Source organism: Semicossyphus pulcher, unplaced genomic scaffold (genome assembly GCF_022749685.1).
Source record: "Semicossyphus pulcher isolate SPU_LCO1_2020_fin unplaced genomic scaffold, fSemPul1.0.p SCAF_13, whole genome shotgun sequence".
NCBI classification, from domain to species: Eukaryota; Metazoa; Chordata; class Actinopteri; order Labriformes; family Labridae; genus Semicossyphus; species Semicossyphus pulcher.
In genome coordinates, this window is record NW_027211637.1 from 3,640,623 (window position 1) to 3,664,979 (window position 24,357).

Sequence of the window (24,357 nt, forward strand, 5' to 3'; positions counted from 1 at the left end):
TTACTGCGATCCCGATGCTGTTGTGAGTGATCAGATCTTCGGTCTTTTTAGCGGATGCTCGTTAGCGCTGTGAGTCGAGATGATGGCATCAATAGGGGAATTCGACCCTCTCAACACCAGAGTCCCTGCAACTAAAATAGAAGTTACCGTGTCCTGCCGGTAAGATAAACTCTCACACACACATGCAGAAATATTTCAGTCTAAACACTGATTAAAAAGTGTGAAATTTCACCTGCATCAGGTATCATGTGTCTGATTTGTAATTGAGATTTACAAGCAAGCAGCATCAAAGTATGAAGTCAAGTTCTGATACCTTTTCCTCATCCCCTCTTAAATCATCCTACATTTTTGGAACATTTCAGATTGTTTCATGTTTTATCTATCTATCTATCTATCTATCTCTTTCTTGACCTTTACCTCAGGTGAGTTAGTCCTCTCATATGAATCACAGCAATCAAAAATCCTTTATTCTCTCCTGATACTCACTGATGAAGTCGAGCTAATTACCCAGGAGATTAACATTGATATTCTCAGACATAAATAGTCGATTATAGATTGCCAAAGTGTCTGGGTCGCACTGTAAAGACAGTGACATCCACTGTCAGCATCCACATACGCCTGCGTTTACTGTCTGGTGGCAGGCTGCCTTATGGTCGGCTGCTCTGCTTACCGACTGGCTGGCTGGCCGTCTGACTAACTGACGGGGCAGTGAAACTCAGTCAGGGTTTAGCACACTGTCAGCCCGCCTGTCTCCCTGCCTTGAGGTGTGCTGACCGTCTTTCCAGTCCACTCCTGAATAATGAATGCCCGCTGCTGCTGTGTTGTCCCTCCTGAGATCATCCAGACTTGAAGTGGCCAGACACCTGAGTTAGACAGCCCGAACCTGGGGGAGGGAGGGAGGGGGAGCTCAGTGGGGAGGTTTTGTGCTTGTCCCCCCCGCCCCTCAAAAAGCTAAAAGATTTCATTCTCAGACATCCTTTGAGATTTAACCTTGGTTTTGCTCAGGAATGTATTGTACATGTATCTTACTTTTCCTTCCTTTTTGCCTTCATTTATTGGGGTTTAGTGAGGGAGTCTGAGCTTAATATAACAACTCAAAGCAGGGAGATCAGCAAGCCTCCACAGGTTTGTAATGAACATAAAATTGATGTTTTTGGAGGGGATTATGTGCAGGATTGTCTAAACAGTCTAATCTAAATAGTCTAATTATTGGGGCAAAATAGAATAAAAGGCCTGTTCATTGTCCTGCATAATGGCATTCAGAGTTACTGTTGGTTTAATTTTATTGTCAAATCATTTAATTAAAGCTGTAATCTTAAAGATCTCAGTTTCGTTCTCTTTGGCAGCACCTATGGTGATAAACCGTAACTGCAGGAGCACACTACCCAGATATCCAGACAGTGCTGCATGTGTGACGTCCACGGTCGGCTCCGGTTGTAACTCTTGATTTTCCTGGCTGACGGTCGCTTTCCTTTTCAGACTGTTTGCTTCATCTGAGCGTCGAGTTTGTTTCTTCTTCTTTGTATTTTCACTTCTTGTTGAAGTTGTATCTGTAGTCATCCATCTTTTCTTTGTTTGTTCAGCCATAGTAGATTACTGTTTACTCGCAACACTTGCAGAGAGCGGAAAAGCAGCCGCTTAGCTCCGCCTACCCTCTCTGGCAGACCAACCACTGCTGGCTGATGGAAAACGCGTCTCTAACTGGGTGCTGCTCGTAAACACTTAAAAATAAAAGCATCGTGTACTGATGAGGGGAGTCAGAATTCCAGATCGGGCTTTTACTTTGAAAAAGCATACCGGAAGTGTTGACCTACTTTACCCTCCATGCCTGTTTTACTGCAGGAACAGATGTTAATATTGATGTCAGAGATCAACAGGACTCATCACAATTCATTTTCACCGTGCAGTTTGATCGAGAACCGCGCACGGCTTGCGGTAAAAATAAAATAAAATTTCATGCATTTCAAATGAAAACGAAGTCGTCCCGCAGCCGTCACCGGACGCCACGCTTCCAGTGTTGCCCACAAAAGCGCACGCTGACATGATGCGGTCAGCCACATACTAGGTTTTGACCTATCTTGTTTAATCCCAAGATTCTTGATCCCACAGAAGCAAGAGTGTCCAGTGTACTCAGAGACTCGCTCACTACCATGTCAGAAAAAAGTCAGACTCCACCGACCACGTGGCACAGTTGCAGCAACTGTGCAGCCTGGGAATTTGTTTCATTTGCTCTGGCTGATTCCGGTCAGGACAATCACAGTGGTTCATCTCATATGTAGGGGCTTCAGGCGCCTGTGGAAATTGAAAACCGAGCATGCTGCCCTCCAGTTTGATTGTCTGCCCCGCCCTCATTAGTTTCCCCTGTTCAGCCCGGGCTCTTCTTCTCACACACCTGTGTTACCTTGCCTTTGTCAGCTCCTCAGCATACAGCCCGCCACTTGTCATAGTTTATGTGTCAGTTCGTTGTGTGTGTTTGTGTCTGCCACGCTGCCGGACCCCAGCCTGTTTATTCTGATTGTTGTTCCTGGACCAGTCTCATTCTTCTGTTGCCTGCCGTACCTGGACTCTGAAAGCCTGAAGCATTTCCACTTTAAATTGTGTCCAAAATATTCTCAGTGTTCAAATGTGATCCAGACTTTACGAGATGTGGTACCCAGAAAAAAGGGCCGTATCTTTTGAATGGATATTCTCATATTTTCATGGGTTTCACATTTTTGGGTGTTTATTGTCTACAGTCAAAAAGTGAAAACTGCATAATTGCATTACATGATTAAAAAGGTTGCCTCTGAAATGGGCCGATCAGAACAGCTACAGGTTTCTACGTAGAACCGTGCTGTCGCTGAAATCGACCAATCGTCATTCACCGTCGTTCACCTCAGGCTGCCTTCTTGCACTCGCTTGTAGTCAAGTCGTTGTCAAGATTTCAACTTACCTCCTGGCGATTCTGGCTCGTACATATAAGGCTGAATAACTGATCCTAGAGCAGCCATGTTTTCTACAACTTTGGAGTGACAGTGCAGTGCGGTTCAAAAACATTGGTTGGTCCTAGCTTACGTAGGCACACGTGATATTTTGTTTTACGGGAAGAAAAAATCGGATTTTGATATAAGAATACGAAGAAATTGATTTTCTGTATTTTTTTTTGCCTATACTGTCAAATAGATGCACAATATTACCGTGGATGTTATCTAATTATTACAATTAGGATTAAAATGACATTTTTCACTTCACTTCGACTTTAATGGAGCGATGATACAGATAAAATCTTCCAGTTTAAATGATGATAATTTGGCCTCCTTGCGAACACATCACAGTGTGCAGTGTGTTCCCATTCAGATCCAAGGATTCATGTTAACCTGCATTGTTTGCTGTTTCCACAGGAGTCTGCTGGACGTGGACACATTCTCCAAGTCAGATCCTGGTACGTTGATCAGAGTTTCTTAACTTTTATTGCTAATTTGCATATTAACCTGAATATGAGCTCATATTTATGATCTTTGTTGCATTGTTTCAGAACCAGAATCTGGGTTTATTGCCAAGTAGGTTTACACACAGGCCGACAAGGAATTTGTTTCGGTGTTTTGGTGCAACAATGAACATAGAACTAGAATAAAAATACGTTTTTGCTATTACTGCCAGCGGCCGGGAGCATTATAATTGAGGCTGGCAACAGAGGGGAAGAAAAGAAGAAGCTGTTGTTGTGGCAGAAACTGATCTTCATGTTACTCTTCAAATCGAGAGGAAAGCAGTAGGAAAGAAAGAATCGCAGCCCCCTCTGGCTCGTGCACGGTTAAATAACCCAGAAGGTCAGAGCACTCGATGGGTGACGGATAAAGTAGAAGTGTGAGAAGGTAAACTAAAAAACCAGGACGAGACTTGGAGGGAGTTAAAAGTCAGCGTGGAAGAAAGGTCAGGTCGTGAGGTCGGCTGAGCTGCAGCTGACAGAGAAGTAGTGTGTACGAGCTGAAAGACAATACATGTCGGCTTCTGTGATCAGCGCTTTGGTGAACAGTTTGATGTGTGTGTGCGACTCGGTGAAAGCTGATAGAGTTTCAGACTGATGCTTCGGGTGGAAAACGCATCACGTTATCACCTTCCAGAGAAAAACAAATCAAACAGGTGCGACAGTTTTCAGTGTTCTGCTTCTGCTGATAAATAAGACTCATATTTTATACAGTTCTGGTACAGTTTTTTGTAAAGAGGCCTTTGCCTGTATACACTGCAGTCATTAAATATGTGGTTTTACATAATGAAACATCTGGTGTATATTAAGCGTCTGGTACATTGTTAGGAAACAGTGGGATTTAAACATGCAGGTTTTATTTAACTGCATTTTGAGTACAAATCTCCATGAGTAATTGTTACGAGATGGATATGTGTCCTCTTCCCTCCTGCTGGGTGCACTTCCTGGATTTATGAACCCATCTGCACATAGACAAGTTAATAACTGGAGAACTACTTTTTCAGTTTTTCAATCTTGACTACATGATGGGAGCCTTCGACTGACGCTGTGGAGGCTTCACGACAAATTGCCTTCCCTGCAGGAAGAAGTCTGTGTTGTCACTCCACTAACGACTCAACAGAAACACCACGAGGAGGCTCTCAAATATTTATTCTATTGTCAAAGCACAGAATCTAAAACCAGCACACAAAAAGGGAATGGTGCAGGATACAGGCTAAATGTTGCTCCAGTGCTCCAGTCACGTGATGCAGCTTTAAAACATATACATGAACACAAGCTGCATGATTACATATTTTGGGATCTAACTGCCTGAAAAGTACATTGTTTCAGCCGGCCATTGAGACGGCCTGTACTGGCGCTTACATAATTTTCAGGGAGAATCCACCTGATCAAAGTGCGTCCACTAAATGTTACAATTTCATGTAGCAGACGCTTTTGTCCAAAGCGACGTACATCTGAGAGTTAATCCAACACAAGCAACGAACAAGACAGGAGGGAACGACGTCAGTGAGAGCCAAAAAACGTGACGGAGTGTAGACCTGGATGACAGCGTTTTTGTTGCTGTTTTGTAAGCGAGCAACAGGGTTTGAATTTGATGCGAGTGGCAGCTGGGAGCCAGTGGAGGGATATGAGCAGTGGAGTGACGTGCTGTTTTGGGTTGATTGAAGATGAGTCGCGCTGCTGTGTTCTGGATCATCTGCAGAAGTTTGAATGTGCATGCAGGAAGGCCTGCCAGTAGAGAGTTGCAGTAATCAATGCGTGATATCATGAAAGCCTGTACCAGCAGTTGTGTTGCATGCTCTGAAAGGTAGGGTCTAAAAGTGCTCGTTTTAGCCATTGACAGACTGAGTCTGTCAACATTAGAAAAACAACCACTACAGAGTACCTTTATTTGCTCAGGTAAGATTTTTTTTTTTTAATCGCTTCAAAGAGCAGCTCCAGTCATGCTCTGCTTGAAATATTAAATTGTGTCTGATTTAGTTACCTTGTAAAAATCCTCCCAAGGCATCTCCTCCTTCCCCCTCATTAAAAAGTCCTGTCAACTGTGCAAATTTCCAACTGTGAAAACAAAACACGTCTCTGCCATCGTTTAGTGGCAACTTGTTGAAACTTAGCTAACTTGAAATTAGTAGTAGTAACGTTAACGTTAGTAGAGAGTTTGCAAAAACGACCATGACGGTTACAGCTGGATCGCGCATCGCCGAAGTGGTTGCCATAGGTTATACAACGTGTTGCTCAGCCTGTCCTTGGTACACTGCAGTGTAAAAGCAGACAGGCCCAGCCATGGCCAAGACAGCTGTTGTCCCTGATATGTCTTAGCGCATGAAGAACACCACATGGAGATGTTTACAAGGTTAAAACTAGATTTTCTCTGGAGGGGGGTTTTAAAGCCACCAGTCTCCATTGACCAGAACGGTATTTTAACCTTGCAGAACAAGGTAGTTGCTGGTCTGCCTCTGCCTTAAAGAGAGTTTGTATTGATGTGTGACTTATTGTTTTGTATCTGTCATTTAGAGCCCAACAATGTATGAAAAAAACAAATAGGGTCCAGGTTTCAAAATACCTAACATTCCCTTTTAGCTGCCGAGTACCAAGGCATTTATAAGGGCGAAAACTGCCTTCAGCTCCTGCTATGTTTAATACTTATAAAATAATAACCTTTTTTACCTTTCAGGTCTTTAGAAGTTCAGTCTTTGAATCATAATAGCAGAAGAAGTCTGGCGGACCATTTTTATTATAAATGTTCTGACAACAACACTGAGAGCTTTTGTCGCTCTGAATATAGAACACAAAAAGCCAAAGAGCCGTGGAAATATATTTACAGAGAGTGCATCTTCTGTGAGCCTCTCAGTCCAAACTGCTGTTAAAAGTTTTCAGTGTTTATCCCTTTTGCCCTCCTGACACTAAAGCTTTCTATCTTCAGCAACTAAAACAAGTCCAGCAGCTTCTGGACAGAAAAGCGGTGAGGTAACTTTTGAGAGCCCAAAGGGCAAAGCTTTCTCAGACAGACGTTACCCCAAATCAGCCGAACAGTCAGGCTTCAAATGGGTATCACAAATCACAGCTGGAGAGCACAGCTGTCCAGCCTCACCCGGGCTGCTGCTGAGGCTCCAATGATAATGTGTGAGACTGGCACACAGATGTGAGGGCAGCCGGAGGAGCGACTGGGCAGCAATCAGTACAGACAGGCAGAAGTGGTGCATGAGCCTCTCTTTCAGTCAATACAGCAGCAGATGTGGTGAGCAGCGCAGGAAGGTGCCTGTTGCTAAATGCACAGCTGGATTAGCAAAGAAAGGACTCAGGTAACATGGACAGTACAGGCAAGAGGAGAGATTCAGAGCTTTGTGCGTGTGTGTGTGTGTGTGTGCGTGCGTGTGTGTGTGTGTGTGCATGTGTGTGTGCAGCTTAAACCAGTTTGACTCTGTGAAAATCTTTTCTGATAAACAGAAGCAAAAGTTAAATAAGTAGAAAGACATAAAACCATAAAAGTAAGAGAACGTTAGGATACAAACCATACATTTGAAGTCGGGTAGGAACTGCGTGCATACATCTGCTGCTCAGGTGTGCGGCAATAATACAAACATTTGTTCAGTCTAATTGGTGTGTGGTAGATAGGTACAGCAGTTGCATTATTAAAAGTTAAGTGAATTGTGCACGGGAGGGAGGAGAGGATACAAATGTTCCTTAACTATGAGACGATTCATCTTGCTTCATTTCTCCCCAAAGGTTTAAATGAGTTATTATGCTAAGTAGTATAGATGTGGTGCAGCCATGTGCGCACTAATGATGGGGAAACTAATATTGTTTAATGCAGCATTGCAGCAGTTGCTGAAGCGTCTGCAAACAACTTTAAGGGATATCATAACTAGAAGATGACATGGCAGTACTTGGCCAATGCAGCGCAACAAACCCTGATCTCAGCCTCTTTCTTGCACACACACACAAGAACTAAGATTGTTTTCAGACAAACATTTGCATTGCATTAAAAAATGTTCAATATGAAGCTTTACATCACAGTAAGTGTTGTGGTCATTTGTTGACGTTGTAAAGTTTACACCCTGCTAGCTGTTGCTTCTGCATTGCATCATGTACAATGACACTGTTGGTAATGTTATCTGCCACAGGTGCACACACTTGCAAATGTTTGGGGACCCACATGTTATTGTGAGCGCTGACTGGGAAGTCAAAGTAAAAGGTGACCAATAGAGCATAACAGAGACTCGGCTTTAATAGTGATCTACACCTGTGTTCACATAGTGTCCTGATAGTACTCCTTTTCAATCTGAGATTTTTTAAACGTATCAATCCCAGAGGGGAGAAGCAATTTTTCCAACATGCTAAACACACATAGGCCGAAGTACAGACATGCACAAACAGGATTCTTTGGACATGCACTGATGGAGAGATGCCAGAGTGCGGGGGCTGCACATGGACATGTGCACCAGAGCACTTGGGGGACTCGGTGCCTTGCTCAAGGACACCTTGACAGTGCCCAGGAAAGGAACAAGCACCTCTCCAGCTGCCAGTCCCAATTCCATGGTTGGTCCGTACTGCTATCCGTGAACTGCTATCAGTCAAAGTTTAAATGACCAAAAGGCTAAAATCCAAGCAAAGTGCATGATCCATAGAGACGCTATAACATTCAGAACGGTGATGGTCATAAGATACAAGAGCATTTAACTTTTATGCATTATTCTGGAACACAATCTAGTAAAGGTTTGGCATCAGTTGATATAATGATGGTCACAGATGCTCCCTGCTGTTTGGTGTTAAGTCTTTACGACTGTCAAAACAGAAAAGCAACATGGAAGCAAAGACCATGAGCTGCAGTTAACGACAGGAAGGAAGACGTCACCAGTGTGGGAACCAAAAACAGAGATGAAATTGACCCACTCAATCAGTCACTCCTTTTCCACTTCATGTAAATGAATTAATGAAATTATGCAGATTTAATTAGAACTGCTTGTATGACAGGAATCACTGTAGACTGCTGGTTGTGTAAATGATACATATAGTGATTTCACAGGAACGTTACGACCAGGAGAGGTAGTCGTTAAACCCCCTCAATGGGTAAAAGTAACTAAAATTTTAACAGCAAAACCTTCCTGATATCATCCTCAACATACAGAAGAATTAGTATAAAAATAAAGGTCCTGACAAATAGCTCGTACTCGGAGAGTAAGTAGGCAGCGAAAGTGGTAAAGAGGTCCACAAGTGCAGCTCTTCAGCCCATTTATACCCGAGTGGACTGTGTTCGGCTAAAGGTCCCTGGATTTACCAGCCAACAGCAGAAGACAGGATGGAAGAAACACAACACCTACGAACATGTTCCATCGCATTCACCTGTGCGGAAGGATTGTTCCATGTATCACAGAGGCCCAAAGGAGTCGGTGGCTGTCACTCTATCAATAAGATCTATTTTTGAGAGGCTTTTAGGACGTGTCTTTCCTCATTACAGTCGGTTTACAAGCTGGCAGGTGGGACTATTTATAAAGTATAGCAGGGCATCCATCAACACGCACGTCAGGCCAAGCTGTCCAGGTCCATTACAGGGCCCAAATTGCTAAACACGCGTCAAGTTATGATAGATGACAAATTTCATAATTCGATAACTGTGACTGATGTTAGGTCACCTGAACGCACCACAGATGTGCTTTTTAATGAAGGATTTATTGGTTAATCAATTAACAAGGTGACAGAAAATTAATAAAGAACACATTTGAAAGTTAATCAAATCAAAGATAAGAAAATGTGAATTATTAATTAACCTAAATTTCGACTACTTTTACGCAAATATAAAAAGTTAGGCAGATTGAGATAAACAGCTGTTTGGTGCTAATTCTCCAATCGGGTGCTGCAAAGGGATGATGTTATTAAAAATGCAGGAGTTAAATCTTAATTGAACAAACCCATGGGTCAGGTAAACTTGATTGGGCTTTTTTATTTTCAGTTCTGCACCACTCCCAACTCCTGATTTCATCCAACATGAGTCTCATGTCGCTCGAATCCCCTGAAGTCCCGCCGAAAGCTTCAAAAGAGACGGACATAAATATGAAACAGCTTTAGCTCCCACTAAACACCGGGAACTTTAACACTGAAGGGTCATTTTGAAACTCGTTATGTAAAGTTTACTGTCTGCCGTGCTGCTGCTTCTGCTTTGCTCTGTTACAATGATGCAGCTGAACACAACAAACGCAAAGATTCAACTGATTGATTTTATGATTCATGTTTTGATCTTTCCTGGTTTTGCTCTGCTTGTGAGGACAGAGCTCATCATCTGCTCGATCAGTGACGGTGAAAACAGGTCTGCGTCGTAGACTGTATTAAAAGTTGGACGACATGACAGCTCCCTAAAAGTGAAGCCAAACCCTCTCTATCGCCCCCTGCTGACTGGCTGCAGTATAGGTCATAAAGCCCGCCTCCTCCATGTAAACAGATGGGACATGAGTCAAACTATAAAATCAAAATACACGTCAAATACATTTTTCTCAAACATGGTTTCTGTCATTATAGTTAGTTCTTATCATGCTGATTTATGTCCAAGTGTTCATTCAAGTTTATTTTTAATTAGTTATTTGATGCTGTCAAAATGATGATTGACAGCTCTGTTGACAAATCCGGCTCCTGCAGCCGATCTGTTCCCGAGTAGCAGATTAGAGGAGGATCGGTGAGAGGAAACGTAACTAAAACAATCACTACATTCATTGAAGTTTCCATATCTGTGAACGTTAGCTTCAGACCAACACAAGAAGCTGTTCTGCTGTTAAACACGCTGGAGTGCGGGATCCTTGCCGTTTGTTTTCAGTAAGTAAAGTGTGTCTTGAGTTAGCCAAAATGGCTACGGCGGCTTCACCCTCCGATTTCTACTGCGCAGCTTTGGCTCCAAATTACACCACCAGCGCAGGATGGCAGCGCCCATCGCGGGGGCTGTTCTGGCTTCAGACGCGTCATCCATCTTTACATACAGTCATTGGTCTGCATCATTAGGTCTTCTTAGCACTGAGCGTCGGCAGTCAATTATGTGACAAAGGTCAAATCTCTAGAAAATAATCTGTTTACGTTGATGCACCCAGCAGAAGACATTTTTTATTAATGTCGGTATCTGTGTTGTAAACCCTTCCCTTACCTGAGCATGTGGTAGGTTCCAGTTTAATGAGGCTGATAGTCCTTTCACGTTATAGATGGGAAGATTAGAGTGTTGGCGACTTGTGACTTTGTTCAGACTGCCTTTAGACTTAAAGATCTCCATATAAATATCTACACATTTGCGTTTCATTCACCTTACTCTGTTCCCAAGCTCAAGCCTTCTACAATAAGACCAACAGGGAGAGAAAGAAAGAGTCCAAACACCCGTGAGGCTATGATCATAAAAGTGTTTATTATCTTGTGAGGTTGTCAGGGATCAAAGTCGGTGATCACTGTCAGATACACAGACATCAAACGTGGTAGAACATGGTTTTACATTTGGGTCGTACAAATATAGAAAGATCACCAAAGGCTGCAACACTTTGATGTTACTTGTTATCCGATGAAACTTTATGATACCCAGAGATGCTGTCAGTGATATCGACTGTCTTTATCAGAGCGGTATTGAATCTCTGCTTTGTTTCTTACACCTGAGATTGTCGTCAAATTGTCCTCTAGAATTCAAAACTGGGATGTGAAGTGGTGTTTTTCTCCTGTGTTTCCCTCTTCAGAGTTTTAGTCATCAGCCCTTGAGCGGAAAGTTTGTGTGTGCGCGTGCTGGTGTCGTTTGTGTGTTGTGGCTTGGTACAAGAGTGTGCCAATATACCAAAGCAGGTTTCTGAAGCACATCTCCTTCTAATATGTCGATGACTCAGAGTTTGTCCTTGCGGATGTTGTATCACGATGCCCGGTCATTGTGTAAATTAAATTTGAGTTTCTCTTACTCAACAATCAAATTACCTGAAGCCTCTTAGTATCCGCCCACACGGAGGATGTATACCTTTGCAATCAACGTGCGCCTGTTTGAAGTGGAGAACTTGAAAGCTGGCTTGAAAAGAGTGATTTGTTATTGATGTTTTAATGGACATGAATAATATGAAGCACAGAGGGCTGAGGATAAACCTATATGAGATCACGTATTTCCATTTCAGAGCTTTCCCTTTGTGCGGAGGAAAGTTTCCACTTCTATTTACTTTCCGTATTCTTTTATAACTATTAAATCGATTCCATTTTTTCCTCACTTTTCATACAGGCCGTTTGCCTTTTATTTTTTATTTAACATTTTTCAAAGACTGAAATCCAGCCATGCAGTAGGAGGTGACAAATACCGGCATTTTGATATATTTACCTACAACACACAACTCACAACAACCCTCACTACAATTACGGTTTATGAGCAGCAGTAAATGATGTGCCCTGGGTTTTGCCTCGAAGGCATGGAGCCTGCCGAGTTGATTCACAGAGGTTGTTGAGACCTGAAGAAAGACTGCAGTCGCTGTTCAGGGCTGAAAGAAGTGTTCCTACATCCTCTACATCCATTTTTAGTTTAAAAAAAAAATCCTATTCAGTGACAGTGTCACTAAAACAAGCCTTTCATTTCCAACAGTATTTGTCACAAATGATCAGTTCTCTATGACACCAGTTTGTGATTCACAAGTTTGTGATTGATGGACCTCTGACTTCATCCCCCCCTCCAAAAGCTGACACTAAACCTACACCACCCACAACCTACAGACACAGTCGATGACTCGCTGGTTACAGCTGCACATCATTTTGTGAAAAGGAGCTGGATATTTCCCTCAGGAGTGGAGACCAAATGAGATCTTTGATTCCCAGGTAAATTTATAGATAACATACTTCTGATCTGATGAAAATATTCTGAGCACTTTTTCAATCTGAGCTTGCCGCAGCACCAGAACTGCCGCTACGTTTGTGACAAACGATCTCATTGGTGCCTTGGACAGAAAACAGCTTTGAGCTGCCTTATAAGTGCATCCATCGAAGGCGTTTGAGTCAGTGGACAACAAATTGCTGCTGAAACAAACTTTGGATACTTGTTTCGGTCCTGAAGCTGTTAATTAGTTTTGGAATTATTTGGTAGATCAAACTGTGTTTGTGTGTTTAGGTACAGGGACACAAATCAGATTTACTTGAGACAGCGGTGTCCCACAGGGCTCCCTTTTGGGACCAATTTTGTTCTCTGTTTTCTACCAATCCTGGCTGATGACATTCAAGTAAAAACACATTTCTGTGCTGATCACACTGGGATTTATACGATTGCTTTCTCAATAGTTCAGGCGGTGCGTGATATTTATATTGCATTTCAGTGATTGCTTATTGCTTGGCTAAGATAAAATAAAGATTGGCTCCAGATTAATATGTTTTCAGCAATTTAATGTTGGAGTGTAAATCCACTGAAAGGTTGCCTTTGCAGAAATACCTGGTTATATGGATGCAAAACAGTTTTTTATTTACGTACATATTGCTGATCTATTGAGAAGCTTGAAGCGAAGCGTGACTGTTATTCTCGGAATAAATCATGCTTTACTTTCCATGCCAATAAAAAGGAGCTACCTTTCTGTCTGGTTTTTTGAAGGCTATATGCTAGTCCAATTTACAAACCTTGATTCAGAATACGATGCATCTCATTTTATTACGAAGCCCCTTACTGACCATTGCATTCTTTATAGTTTTGTCGGTCGGACATTGTTGATCAGTCACAGACAACAACAGTTCTCTCATTAGACACTCTGGACGAGCCCTGGTGTCTACAAAAGAATTAATATACAAATGAAAAATAGCTCATACTCGGATGTAAGTAGGCAGCAAAAGAGGCCATGGATTGCAGCTCTTCAGCCATTTTATACCCAAGACGGACTGTGATTGGCTCCTTGGATTTACTAGCCAATAGCACGAGAGAGATTTAGGAGCCAAGATTTCCCACATACAGTATGTAGTACAATAAAAGTAATCAGTGATATAGGCTTTTTATTTCTCTTGTCCCATTTAAAGTGTTCTTATTAGAAATAATTGTACTTTTTCAGGGATTGACGTATGAAGAGTATCCAATGGGGGCCTGTTTTTGTCTAATGGTCCTTGCGGGTCATCTCAGGCCCGTTTGGGATTGTGATCTAGACATCAACATGTGCTGTAATAATCCTTACAATCCATCTCCAGTTGATATTACAATCATATTTTGTGGACGTTATGTAACCCTGTTTGGCATGTATTCATGCACCCTGTGTACTAATTTGTGCTGTCAGTCACAGTCTTAGAGTAGGTGTCAGTTTTTTAAATGAGGGATGTTTCATTTATAACACACAGCTCTTTATACACGACGCTCTGCCTTGTTGTTTGTTAGCTGGATGCTCATGCCGACCATTTGCACAGTCTTATTCAGTCCACTCCTGACGGGGCTTTAACATATTCCAGGCATGTGTGACCTCAACCACATTGACGTTGCCCTTGGAGAGATGCAAACAGCCCTCATGCATTTCCCCGAGCGGGTAAAATTCCTCTCCATTTGAACTGCGGTAATAAGACGAAGTGAAATCTGTGAAGAGATTATAGGCTGGAAGGAAAAAGAAGTTCTTGCATTTGGTCAGGGACAAATTCATCTGTATGATACATTCTTTTGGACCCAGATGGAAATAATGGAATTCATGAGATTCTGCTTTCATTCCAACAGCTATAACTGTACGGCTTTGTGGTTGGCAAAGCTTTTCTGTCAGTGAAGTGGCCCTTCTGGACTTCAAAAAGCGTAATTTCCGGCTTTACATCGATATCATTTCAGTTGCATAGTAGTAAGAAAATCACAGATGACACTGGCTCATCAAAACATTGGAAGTTGAAGAGAGAACATGCAACAGACTCAGCACACTGTGAACACTGCATTCATGCATTTCTTCACAATGTTCCGGTGCTAGATCATCAGACAAGTTGTGTAACGATGGAGACCATCTTTATGGAGATGCTGTAAATATGCACCTAATTACATTTCTTTAATTGATGCTGTCTTTCGCTTGCTACTTACATGTGTCCCTGCAGGATCACATACAAATCTAACATTATATCAGGGAACATTATTTGTAAGGCCTCTAATTGTGGCTTTAAGCATTCATTTATATACTAATCTACTTATTAATTGAAGAATGTTTCACATTTCTAGCGCTGTGTATGAGTTTTGGAAACTTACATTTATACAGTAGCAAATTGATGTACTTTTTGCATGTAGGAAATGTGTTTGAGTGCAGACTTTCAGCCACTGCTCGGCTTCTCGTTGTCACAAACCATCTGCCTAATGAATGTCTACCACAGAAATGTCGCAAATAAACATTTGAATGCAAATTAGAAAGTATGTATGAGTCTTTTCGCACCTTTGGACCCGCTCCGTCTTCTCCTACGCACCTGTCTACGCACATTTTACTTTTGTTGAAAGAGAAAACTTGAGGAAATCTTTCCTGTGAAGCTCCTGAAGCTACACACTACTCTCATGATTTATGTGGCTCTTTTATTTCTATCCAGCACCATCTAAACACCTATCTATCAGTCTCCCATATGAAACATCCCACTTCTCTTATGTAACACCATTTGCCGGTGGAGTGCTGACAGTTTCCATCCACATGCATGGGTGTTTCACTCTGTTTAAATCTGTAGGAGAGACGGCTGCCCACTGGTCCAGGAGTATTCCAAATTAAACACAATTATGTGTATCAAATCAATTTTCTCATCGCCAAGTTAGTGAGTCATGCTTATTACATTTTCATACACATTGTGGTGTTTCCTGTGCATCCCTTTTGTTGTATGTGCTTAAGGATTGTGACTCACTTGCAGGTAGGAGTGAATGTTTTGTTATAGCTCTGCAGGTGCAGTTTTAGTGTCGAGAGTTTGTTCTAAAAATCTGTTTAGTGCCTCATCTGAAAATGACTCATCTGACAGATTAGGCTCTGCTATATAACGTATATGATTAATGCAGCTTTTTGCATGATTTAGAATCCTGTTATTTTCCTTTTTTATTACTTTTCCAGCACTTTGTGAAAAGTGCTGTTAACAGTCGGCGGAGCTGCTTTCAGGGCACTTAAGACAACAGATGAAAGAAATGATGGAAGGCAAAGAATTTAATTATATTACATTTTTCTTCATCCATTGCATACTTATTATGTCGACAAGTTCCACTACCATGAGCAGGTCAATTGAAATTGAATAAAGACTCAGTGATGGAGGAGAATAAAGGCAGGGCCTGAGTCATAGCATCCAAATAAAGGTCACTGGTTTCTAATTACCCCCCTGGCCTCCTGATGAGATCTGAGGAAAGAGCCAGCAGCTCCTGCTGCTTCAGACGTTCACTGCCGTCCATCCCACACCTGTGGCATTTAATGGCCATGCATTTATTTAGAAAGGGAATTTTTAAAACAAAACAGAAATCTATTTTAGGTCAGGAAGTGGATCGTATACAGGTGGCAAAGATATGAAACATTTTGCTGTTAAATGTTGAGCTTAAGCATTATTTTGAGCAAAGGTACGTTTTAAATAACAATGTAACCCCTTGTTTTAGCTTGAAAGGAGAAGATTGGTAATTTAAAACCCGGGCTCTATTTTACAATCAAAATGACTCTTAGGAACAAAAAACTTTTGGAGTTGGTCCAGTTGCTCCGCCGTAGCCGCGATACAGCTGCAATGGCTGCAACATAATCCCCTGGGGCAATTGCGCCGGATCAAAGTATGTCCACAAGGTGCTTGTTTTTGCCACTGACAGGCTCAGATTGTTACTCCGACAACATTACGGAAATGATCCCTACAAAGATCGTCCTTTTTGTAAAGAGTAAGATCCTTTTTGTGTAACAGGAAACAGAAGTCTCGCTCAAGGAGAAGTCTCACTCTGAAAGCCTGTCAGCGGCAAAAACAAGCACTTTTAGTGGACGTACTTTAATCGGGCGCAGTTGCCCCAGGGGTTTATGTTGCAGCCATTGCGGCCATATCGCAGCTACGGCGGAGGACATCTACTGGACCGATTCCAAAAGTTTGGAGTCATTTCGACACCCAAATTTGTAAAAGTAGAGCCCAGGTTTAAAAATACCAAACTTCTCCTTTAATGCTGGATACCCCCATTTACAAACAACCAAATACTGATCAATAAATAAATTATTTTAATTCCTAAAGTAAAATCTAGTGTTGCAGTTTGCTTGTTTAATGGGATTTGTTTGCATTTATCACGTACGTGTAATAAACACGGAAATGGAGCTCCCGGTCGAGTACAGACTGGAAGTTGTTACAAGAAATTGTCGCAACACAAAACTGTGAATAAAACTGCAAACAGTCAATTTACATTTCTTATTGTGTACAGATTAAAGAGACAAGGCTGAGGCTGATCCAGACGAGTGTGTCAGCACAGTTCCACAGCTGATCTCGATCCATACTAACACAAACACATATATCACGTGATCATTCTGTTACACAAGGCATGGCCATGTCGGTGTAAACGCAGTACAGGTACAGGTTCTCTCATCATAAACAAAGGTGCTCCATGTTGGGCTCATAAAGCTGTTGGACCATGGGTATCGTTCCAATATTAGCTTGACAATGCAGAATATAACTACTCAACAGCAGCTGGCATGCACAACAAGCTCTGCAGCGCCTTTAGTTAATTATTCATGTTGAGTTAACGGCTGCGAGTCGGGATGAGATCGAGGTTTGTTTTGTGATGGGAAAGGGTCATGTGATAAGGGCGTGACGGTTTAAGAAAGGTCGCGTGTTTGCAACATGGTTTACAAAGGTCTCTGTTTCTGCCCATACACTTTAAAGCTCAACTGGATAAAAATTAAGCTGCTGAATTAAGGTCTGAATTTTAAGGGGACTCTGAAACGCTGGAGAAGTGTGGATGCTTGGCGTAAATGCAGCCAAAGTTCTGCATATTAAAATGAAAGCAGTGTAAACGTATCCCGAGTGTGTTAATGACCTTTAAAGGTGCTTTAGAGAGAGCCAGGCAAGCTCCTTCCATTCTTTATGCTAAGCTAGGCTAATCGCCTACCCCCACTTGAATTTGAATGTTTTCCGGCTTGAAACTCGACCTCTAACCTTCTGACGTGACAAAAAAGGACTGTGAATATTGGACTTAGATTCCTCCACAGAGACAAATAAATGCTTACGTCTCTCTGTTCCTTCATGATAAGTAAAGAAAGAAACTGCATCACTTACTGCAGGTTTAAGAATTAACTTCATTCTTTTAGACAAAGAAACATCACCACTTTAACAGAGCTTGATTTTGAGAATGAGGGGCAATCCATGCCATCTCAGTCACGGTGGATGGGGTGCTCTCTTTGTGACGTAGCCTCCTCCTGAGAAGCCTGGATTCTCACAGAAAGAACCCTTGCCTGTTGCAGGGTATGTCCCTGTGTTGGCTTCCAGCTGAGCAGCTTCGTCAGAGCTCCTCCACTGAGGTTCAAGGATTGGCCTCCCAAGGATCGGTGCTCTTTTGCCTCATCCCTGTCTTGGCCGCAGATCAAGAGATTATCAGGGTTGTATGCCCACCATGCCTCGCCTAAATTGCCGTGTGAGAGGTGTATCAGTGACGGATTTCTGACAGAAAAACCCTTTAAACCTTCCCCATCTTCTCCGGCTGTAATCTGCCACCACCGGACTGTGTCGGACTCAGATTGCCTCTCTTTTATTCTACACCTTACCTCCTCTTCATCCATGCCCCCCTGACGTCATCTATCTCCGTGTCCTTCGTCCAACCAAACTTTTAAAAAAATTCTTATACCTCCTTCCCTCCTGACCTTGCCTTTAATATTCAGTTTTGTCCTCCGTCAGTCCTCTCTTCCCAGCTCCACCCCCACCGCCTCACGTTCCTACCTCCCTGTCTCACATCGCAGTGAGCAGCTTGTGCCCTCAGCCTGTAAGTAAGCCTGTTGCATCCTGTCGACGTCTGCATACTCTCTGATTATATTTTCCTGCAGCGTAAATCCAAGAGGCAGGCAGCAAGAAATCCCCGGTCAGAAAAACCTTCTCACAGGTCACTTGGCATTAGCAGAATGAGCTTGACTCTGGCATTTTCAATTACACTCAACATACTGATGGGAATATTAATACTGAGGGGACTGAAATGTCTCTTACTGTGCTTGCACCTTTGTCCTGAAAAGTACTGAAGCACTATATTTCTGTATAACCCACATAATCTTGAGTCAATTCGGAGGTGTTACCAGGGCAGAGGGAGGCTGGAGTCCCTTGTAATGCTAGACATTACAGCCCATTCCCAAGTCTTAAATGAAGTGCAATTGCCCTCTTTTCAGGCAACTGCTGTCGCTGTCAAGCTTGTGGGAAGTGTGATGACATGGGAGAAATATCTTGTCCAAGTTGGTAAGTGGTGGAGGGCGACAGACAGCCGATGTAGACATAGAATGATGGCTTTCAGGGCCAATGGATTCATCGAATGAGGCAGTATTTGTACCCAGGTAAACGGGGTTTGTGTTCCTTGTGAAACAAGAAAAAAATTTTGAGTTATTCAACCCACAACAAGGTCAAACGGATGGTTTCACATTAACTACATGTTAAAAAAGAAAGAAACCAGACACTATATTAGGTTGAAACCATTTTTGGAACCCATCAGCTATCGTCTGCCTCTGGGGACAACAGTGAACATGTCGGGCATGTCCGGTTTAACCAGCGGTGAGCGTGAAGGACTTCCAGCCCAAACTTCCTTCTCCGTACGCAGCATTGTTTACAGTCCAGCGGGATGAAGCTGAAACAGAAACAGATTTTCTTGTGATCGACTTTAATTAACGGCTCTTCAGTTTGCTGAAATAACAACATCATGATGCAGATTAGGAACAAGTCAACATGAAGCTTTATCAGGTCTGTCCTCAAGAGGAGGAGAAAACTACCTTAACATGACAAATTTGTTCCCAAGTTGAATTTTAGATCTAGAACAGGTTGTTAGCTGTTAGCATGCAGATGTCTGTTTACAGAGATTAATAAGAAGCTAAATCGTCATCAGATGAAGATGACAAATGGAAACCAGAACACATTCCGGACAAAAAATCCCCGTCCCTGCCTACATGTTCTACGCTTTTATGTAGAATCTGTAAATAGAGATTAGCTTGAAACTGACGCTGATCATACGAGACCTTGTGCGTCTTCATTGAGATGCCAAAGCATCGTGACAAATGCTTTGTTGTCTGTCTTTTAATTGCTTCTGTAATTGACTTGATGTCATTGTGAATGAGGGTTACCCCTCAGTGATTTCTTGAGTGTAAATAAAGGTTGATTCATTGATTGAAAGGGTCAGTATTGAAGACCTTGGCTGAGAAACCACTGAACAGTCGTAGACAAGTTGGGTGCAAAAATTATCTGAGATATCGGAGGATAAGTTGCCACAATGAATGCACGCACACAAAAAAGTGTGTTAGCACCAATTCAGCTGGAAAGTGACTCAACCTACAGATCAAGTCCTTAAACACATGCACATCTCATCACACAGAGGGAGAAAGGGCTGTTGAAGGCAGCAAATATACTTATAGCAAATATAATCTCCATTAAAATATGTCTGGAAGTAGCAAAATTTCTAACACAACAAAAATGTGACCACTGCTTCTCAAAATGTTTTTCACTCCTGTTTGCTGGAGTCCTTTTTCAGTGTCTCTGCAGCTCTCTCTTTACTCCGTACTGTTAATCTGTGGATCCCAGAGAGAGCATTACACCATTTGCGCTCTGATTCATTCATGTTGGGAGTCACCTGAGGTAGCCGTCCTGCAGCTGTCAGGAGTTGTAACTGCAGTAGGGGTTCTGAGTGTAAAAGAATTGCCTTTTATCTCATGATATAGTCGCTCGGTGGCTTCCCAGATGAGCTCCTTCCTTCCTTAGTCACTTTCCATAAAGCAGGCAATCAGCCAGGGTCTTCGGACACTGATATAACCTCCACGCAGATGAGTCTAGGCCCACTGTCGTTCTGTGTCGCTGATACTCTGCAACCTTGGGGATACATTAAAATCCTCTGACTTTTATCTCACATACAGAAACAGACGCTGTGCTTCTTGCACGTCATTATTTTAGTTTTGGATAGACAATGCATCGGGGTATGACTTTGATACAAACTGATGTAATCCCTGGAGTTTGTTTGCCTTTGCTGCCCTCTTTTCTGTGATATAATTAGAGGCTTATACGACATGTACATGCTGCTTAACGTCTTATACCCAGATTAAAAAGTCCTTGTAAGTAGCGCTGTATGGTTAACAGTCTGACAAAGAAAAGATTGTTTTATCCAAAGACGCAATGCCCAACAGGTTTGCTGCCTGCTGCCCTTTCTCTGTTATCTCCCCTCTGTTAATTGCTCATTAGGAGGGAAAATGTGGTTTTAATTGTCTGTCAGTCGAGACAGTCTGAAGTTCATTAGAGCTAATGTCCAAACTTTACAGAGGCTGACGGCGCCCGCCTAGACACAAACAGCAACACTTGGCCAATTATGAATACATCCAATAAGGGCGTCTAATAAGTGTTGTTTGTTTTCTAATGCCTGGACGTACTGCATGTCTAACCGAATACAACAAGATACATGTTTGGCTTATAATTGGCCTCCCTCTGCCTTATTGCATATTAATGCTTTTCAAAGCAAAACCACCAGCAGGGTTTTATAAATATTGAAGCAGTAATAAAAGCTCAGGGCCCCACACTTTGATTTAGGTTAACTCAGTGTCGTGGACCAAGCAGTCAAAGCACAAAGGCACAAAGGTTTAAATTAAAATATCTGACTTGTTATTGAAAACTAGGAGTTTGACAAAAGCGAAATAACTTAATCAGGCAAATTAAAGGTTACAGCGCCTTTTAAAAGAGGTCATCACAACATAACTACTGAAAAATAATACCAACAAAATCAGAACTGAGGGGGCATTTATACTCGCTAACAAAACTTGAGACTATAGTCAAAAAAGACTATACACGCAGGGGATGACAACATACAACTTCATTAAAGTGTAATCCACCCCCATCCTGTCAGAGCACTTTGTATGGTCCATGAAGCCAGACCTCAGACACATCTTTTGGCAATGCCAGGAAGGAGACCCAGCAGCCAGGTAACGCAAAAGAAAAGAGAAATTAATTAGTATAACTTAATTGAAGCAATGACAAAGACATGTGAATTTAGTGTTTACTTAATAAAGAACCAATGAATGTACTATTCAGAGTGCTACGAAACTAATTCTAAACCAAGCAATCTGAATGTGTTTTATTTGATGCTAAGTGACTGCAAATGAAAGGAACAACGTGATTATGATGTGTGTGTAAAGCGGGGTACACACTACAAGATAATCGGGCCGATTTTGGGCCTGATTCCCCCCTTCCGACAATCGTAAGCAAAGTCCTGATTGTTTGATGGTTGTAAAGATGATCTCTCCAGATGTTCCTGTGGTGTGAGGGATGTTAAGAGTGATTTTACTCCCTCCGATCTGCTCGGAGGGCCATCGTGGCCGCACCGATTTCAAATCATAAATATAAATGAAATAATTACGATCCATTATTCTGTTGGGGGGGGAACCCCAATGACAGCCGAGAATGCAGTCTGTGGATTGTCATGTGGAACGAAACATGGGGAAGCTAGCTGACCGAAGAAGGAAGCGCAGCCATGGCGACAAAAGCAAACGGGGAGCATAAAGTAACACGTGCAGCCCATGTTCACGCCGTCTCCACCACTTCATCCACAGTTTGTTCTTTTTTCTTCCTGAATTTTAAGAAAAAGTCCTAAAAACTATCCCCACCAATTCTTCCTGCCCGTCGTACGCCATGTTTGCTTACTCTAAAGTCTCGTTTGACCGCGAAAGTTTTGTGAGATTTCCAGCTGTGAGTCGGACTCTGGTTGTTGGTGAATGAGTCTCTTAGTGTGTGGTGTGCTGTTTGGGTCATATTGTTGCTTCTCCACACACTACAGGAGCAAATCTATGGTTATATGTGGGCTCTGTCACATTTTCAACATCTGTTAAGATTTAAAAAATCTTTTATCATGGCCCAGGCATAAGACAGCCTTTTACTGTGGGGCTGTGGACATCACACTCAGTGAGGCTACTTTTGTTTTAACATTCTGTAGCCATGCCAACACATTTGTGAGATTGTGTTGTTCATTGCAAAAAAAACACAATACACGGACTTGTATCAGATCGACTGCACTGTGGCGGACTCTCTTTGATGAGTTCTTCGTCTGAGAGGAACAGATGCTCGAGCTGGCTGACCTTGAGTTGTTTTGACCTTTGGATTTGGTTTGCAGAGATTTGTAACAAACACGTCTGTGTGTTTTTTGCTCAGACTGTATAAATAATGAACGTAGCCACTGTGACATCACCCATTGGTTTCTCGACAGCGTAAATGAAGCTGAAATATGGCCGCCGCCATGTTGGTTTACAGGAGCCTAAGTTATCGAAGCCAAGCAGTCTGTGTCTGTGGCTGATCCATCAGCTCGTGGATGAGCTGGTTTAACTTTCCCAGGAGGAGATTCTCTTTGTGGCGGTGACCGACTGCAGGTGTCAATTGTTCATACTAAAAAGTAGCGGACTCGATGCTCGCTCACCCGGTGAGATAGCGGCGAGGGAACGACACATACGGGAAACGTAAAATAACAGGTCTTAAAAACATGTTTATTTCTGCTGTAAAAATTTTCCCATCTGCCGTAATGTTACTTCTTGATTTCTGGAGCCTCAAGTGGTCACTCGAGGAACTGATGTTTTTTGCACTTCCGCATTGGTTGCCGCTTGTTTTTTCAGGAGACAAACTATAGTCAAAAAGTTTAGGCAAGTAAAAATCAAGTCTTCCTCTTGGACAGGGTCAAAGTCAAAACACAAGCAAAAAACATTTGAATGGGGCGTAAGGTTGATGTTTGATTTGACCTGAGTGGATGAACCTGCTGTCTGAGCACAATAAGAAACAGATTAGCGCATTGAACAACTGCATCTCTCCTCCCATTATGGTACAACAGACTTCACTCCCGATCCCAGTACGTTTAGACTCCTTGTGGGCAAATTGTAGGCACAGCATTGGATTTTAGTCTGTGCTTACAACCAGCAGCACCTGTGAGCTCTTTAAGCAGCTGTGATCAACTAAATGTAACAAAGCCTCAGGAGTGAAGCGGCGAGAACGCAGCCTTGGGTCTTTTTAGTTCAGTTAAGATGTATTTGTTCCATAAGTGTTGTTCTACACTTTTCTTCTCTTATCTCCAGGAAAGCTGCAAAGACCAACATAACCTGTCTTAGCAAATTCTGATAATCGAATCCGTCGCCGCCTGAACTTCCAGTTTGTTCTCCTAATTTAAGATTCATAATCTCAGAGAATGTTTCAGTTGTGTTCTCCTGATTTCTATATTTCTCCTGTTTTGTGGACACAGGCATATGGTGTCTATGTTTCATTTGGTTCTTAGAACATTGCCTCATACAGCAATTCTGCTATTTGCTATTGTGAATATAAATAATAAGACCCGGCTGAAGGTTGTGACAACAGATCTGCAGGGAAGTCAATGATGTGGATTTAAATGTTTAGCCTCATTTAAGGTGATTATAGACTTTATAGATTAAAAGAACATGAAATCCCTTAATTGTCCCGAGTATCTCAGTCTCAGAATGGTGTAATGGCTTTCATTAAGGAGTTATTGACTTTGCTTCTAGCTTAGCCCACTCTAATGAAAATAAATGTGGGTCACATTGATTTAGTTACCCGAGTGTTTTGATATCTGTGCTGCAGGTGCCAACATGTAAAACCCATCAGACGTACCAACAGAGCTGAATAACTTCTTCTCTTTCTTCTTCTTTTCATCTCGCTCGCTCTCCGGCTTCTCCTCCTCCTCCTCCTCCGTCACTGCCAGTGGTCGTGTTGTATTTGCAGGGTGTTGGAACCAAAGAATGGAGGGAGGTAAGTTCAGCAATATTTATGTATTTGCTCATTTGTGTATTACAGGAATG

The 24,357-nt window shown here is 42.3% G+C and overlaps 1 protein-coding gene across 4 annotated transcripts in view; it reads left to right on the forward strand.

Moving 5' to 3' along the window:
- The first annotated feature begins 79 nt into the window (after nt 1-79).
- LOC138589598 (copine-9-like) overlaps nt 80-24,357 on the forward strand; it is an 84,878-nt gene continuing 60,600 nt past the window's right edge. For 3 of the 4 annotated variants that reach the window (XM_069659969.1, XM_069659971.1, XM_069659968.1), the window contains exons 1-3: nt 83-159; nt 3,381-3,421; nt 24,261-24,307. In XM_069659969.1, the coding sequence (XP_069516070.1) occupies nt 83-159; nt 3,381-3,421; nt 24,261-24,307 (165 nt within the window). Of the gene's footprint in view, nt 160-3,380; nt 3,422-24,260; nt 24,308-24,357 lie in introns of all 4 variants that reach the window. The other variant, XM_069659970.1, reaches the window with a different exon arrangement.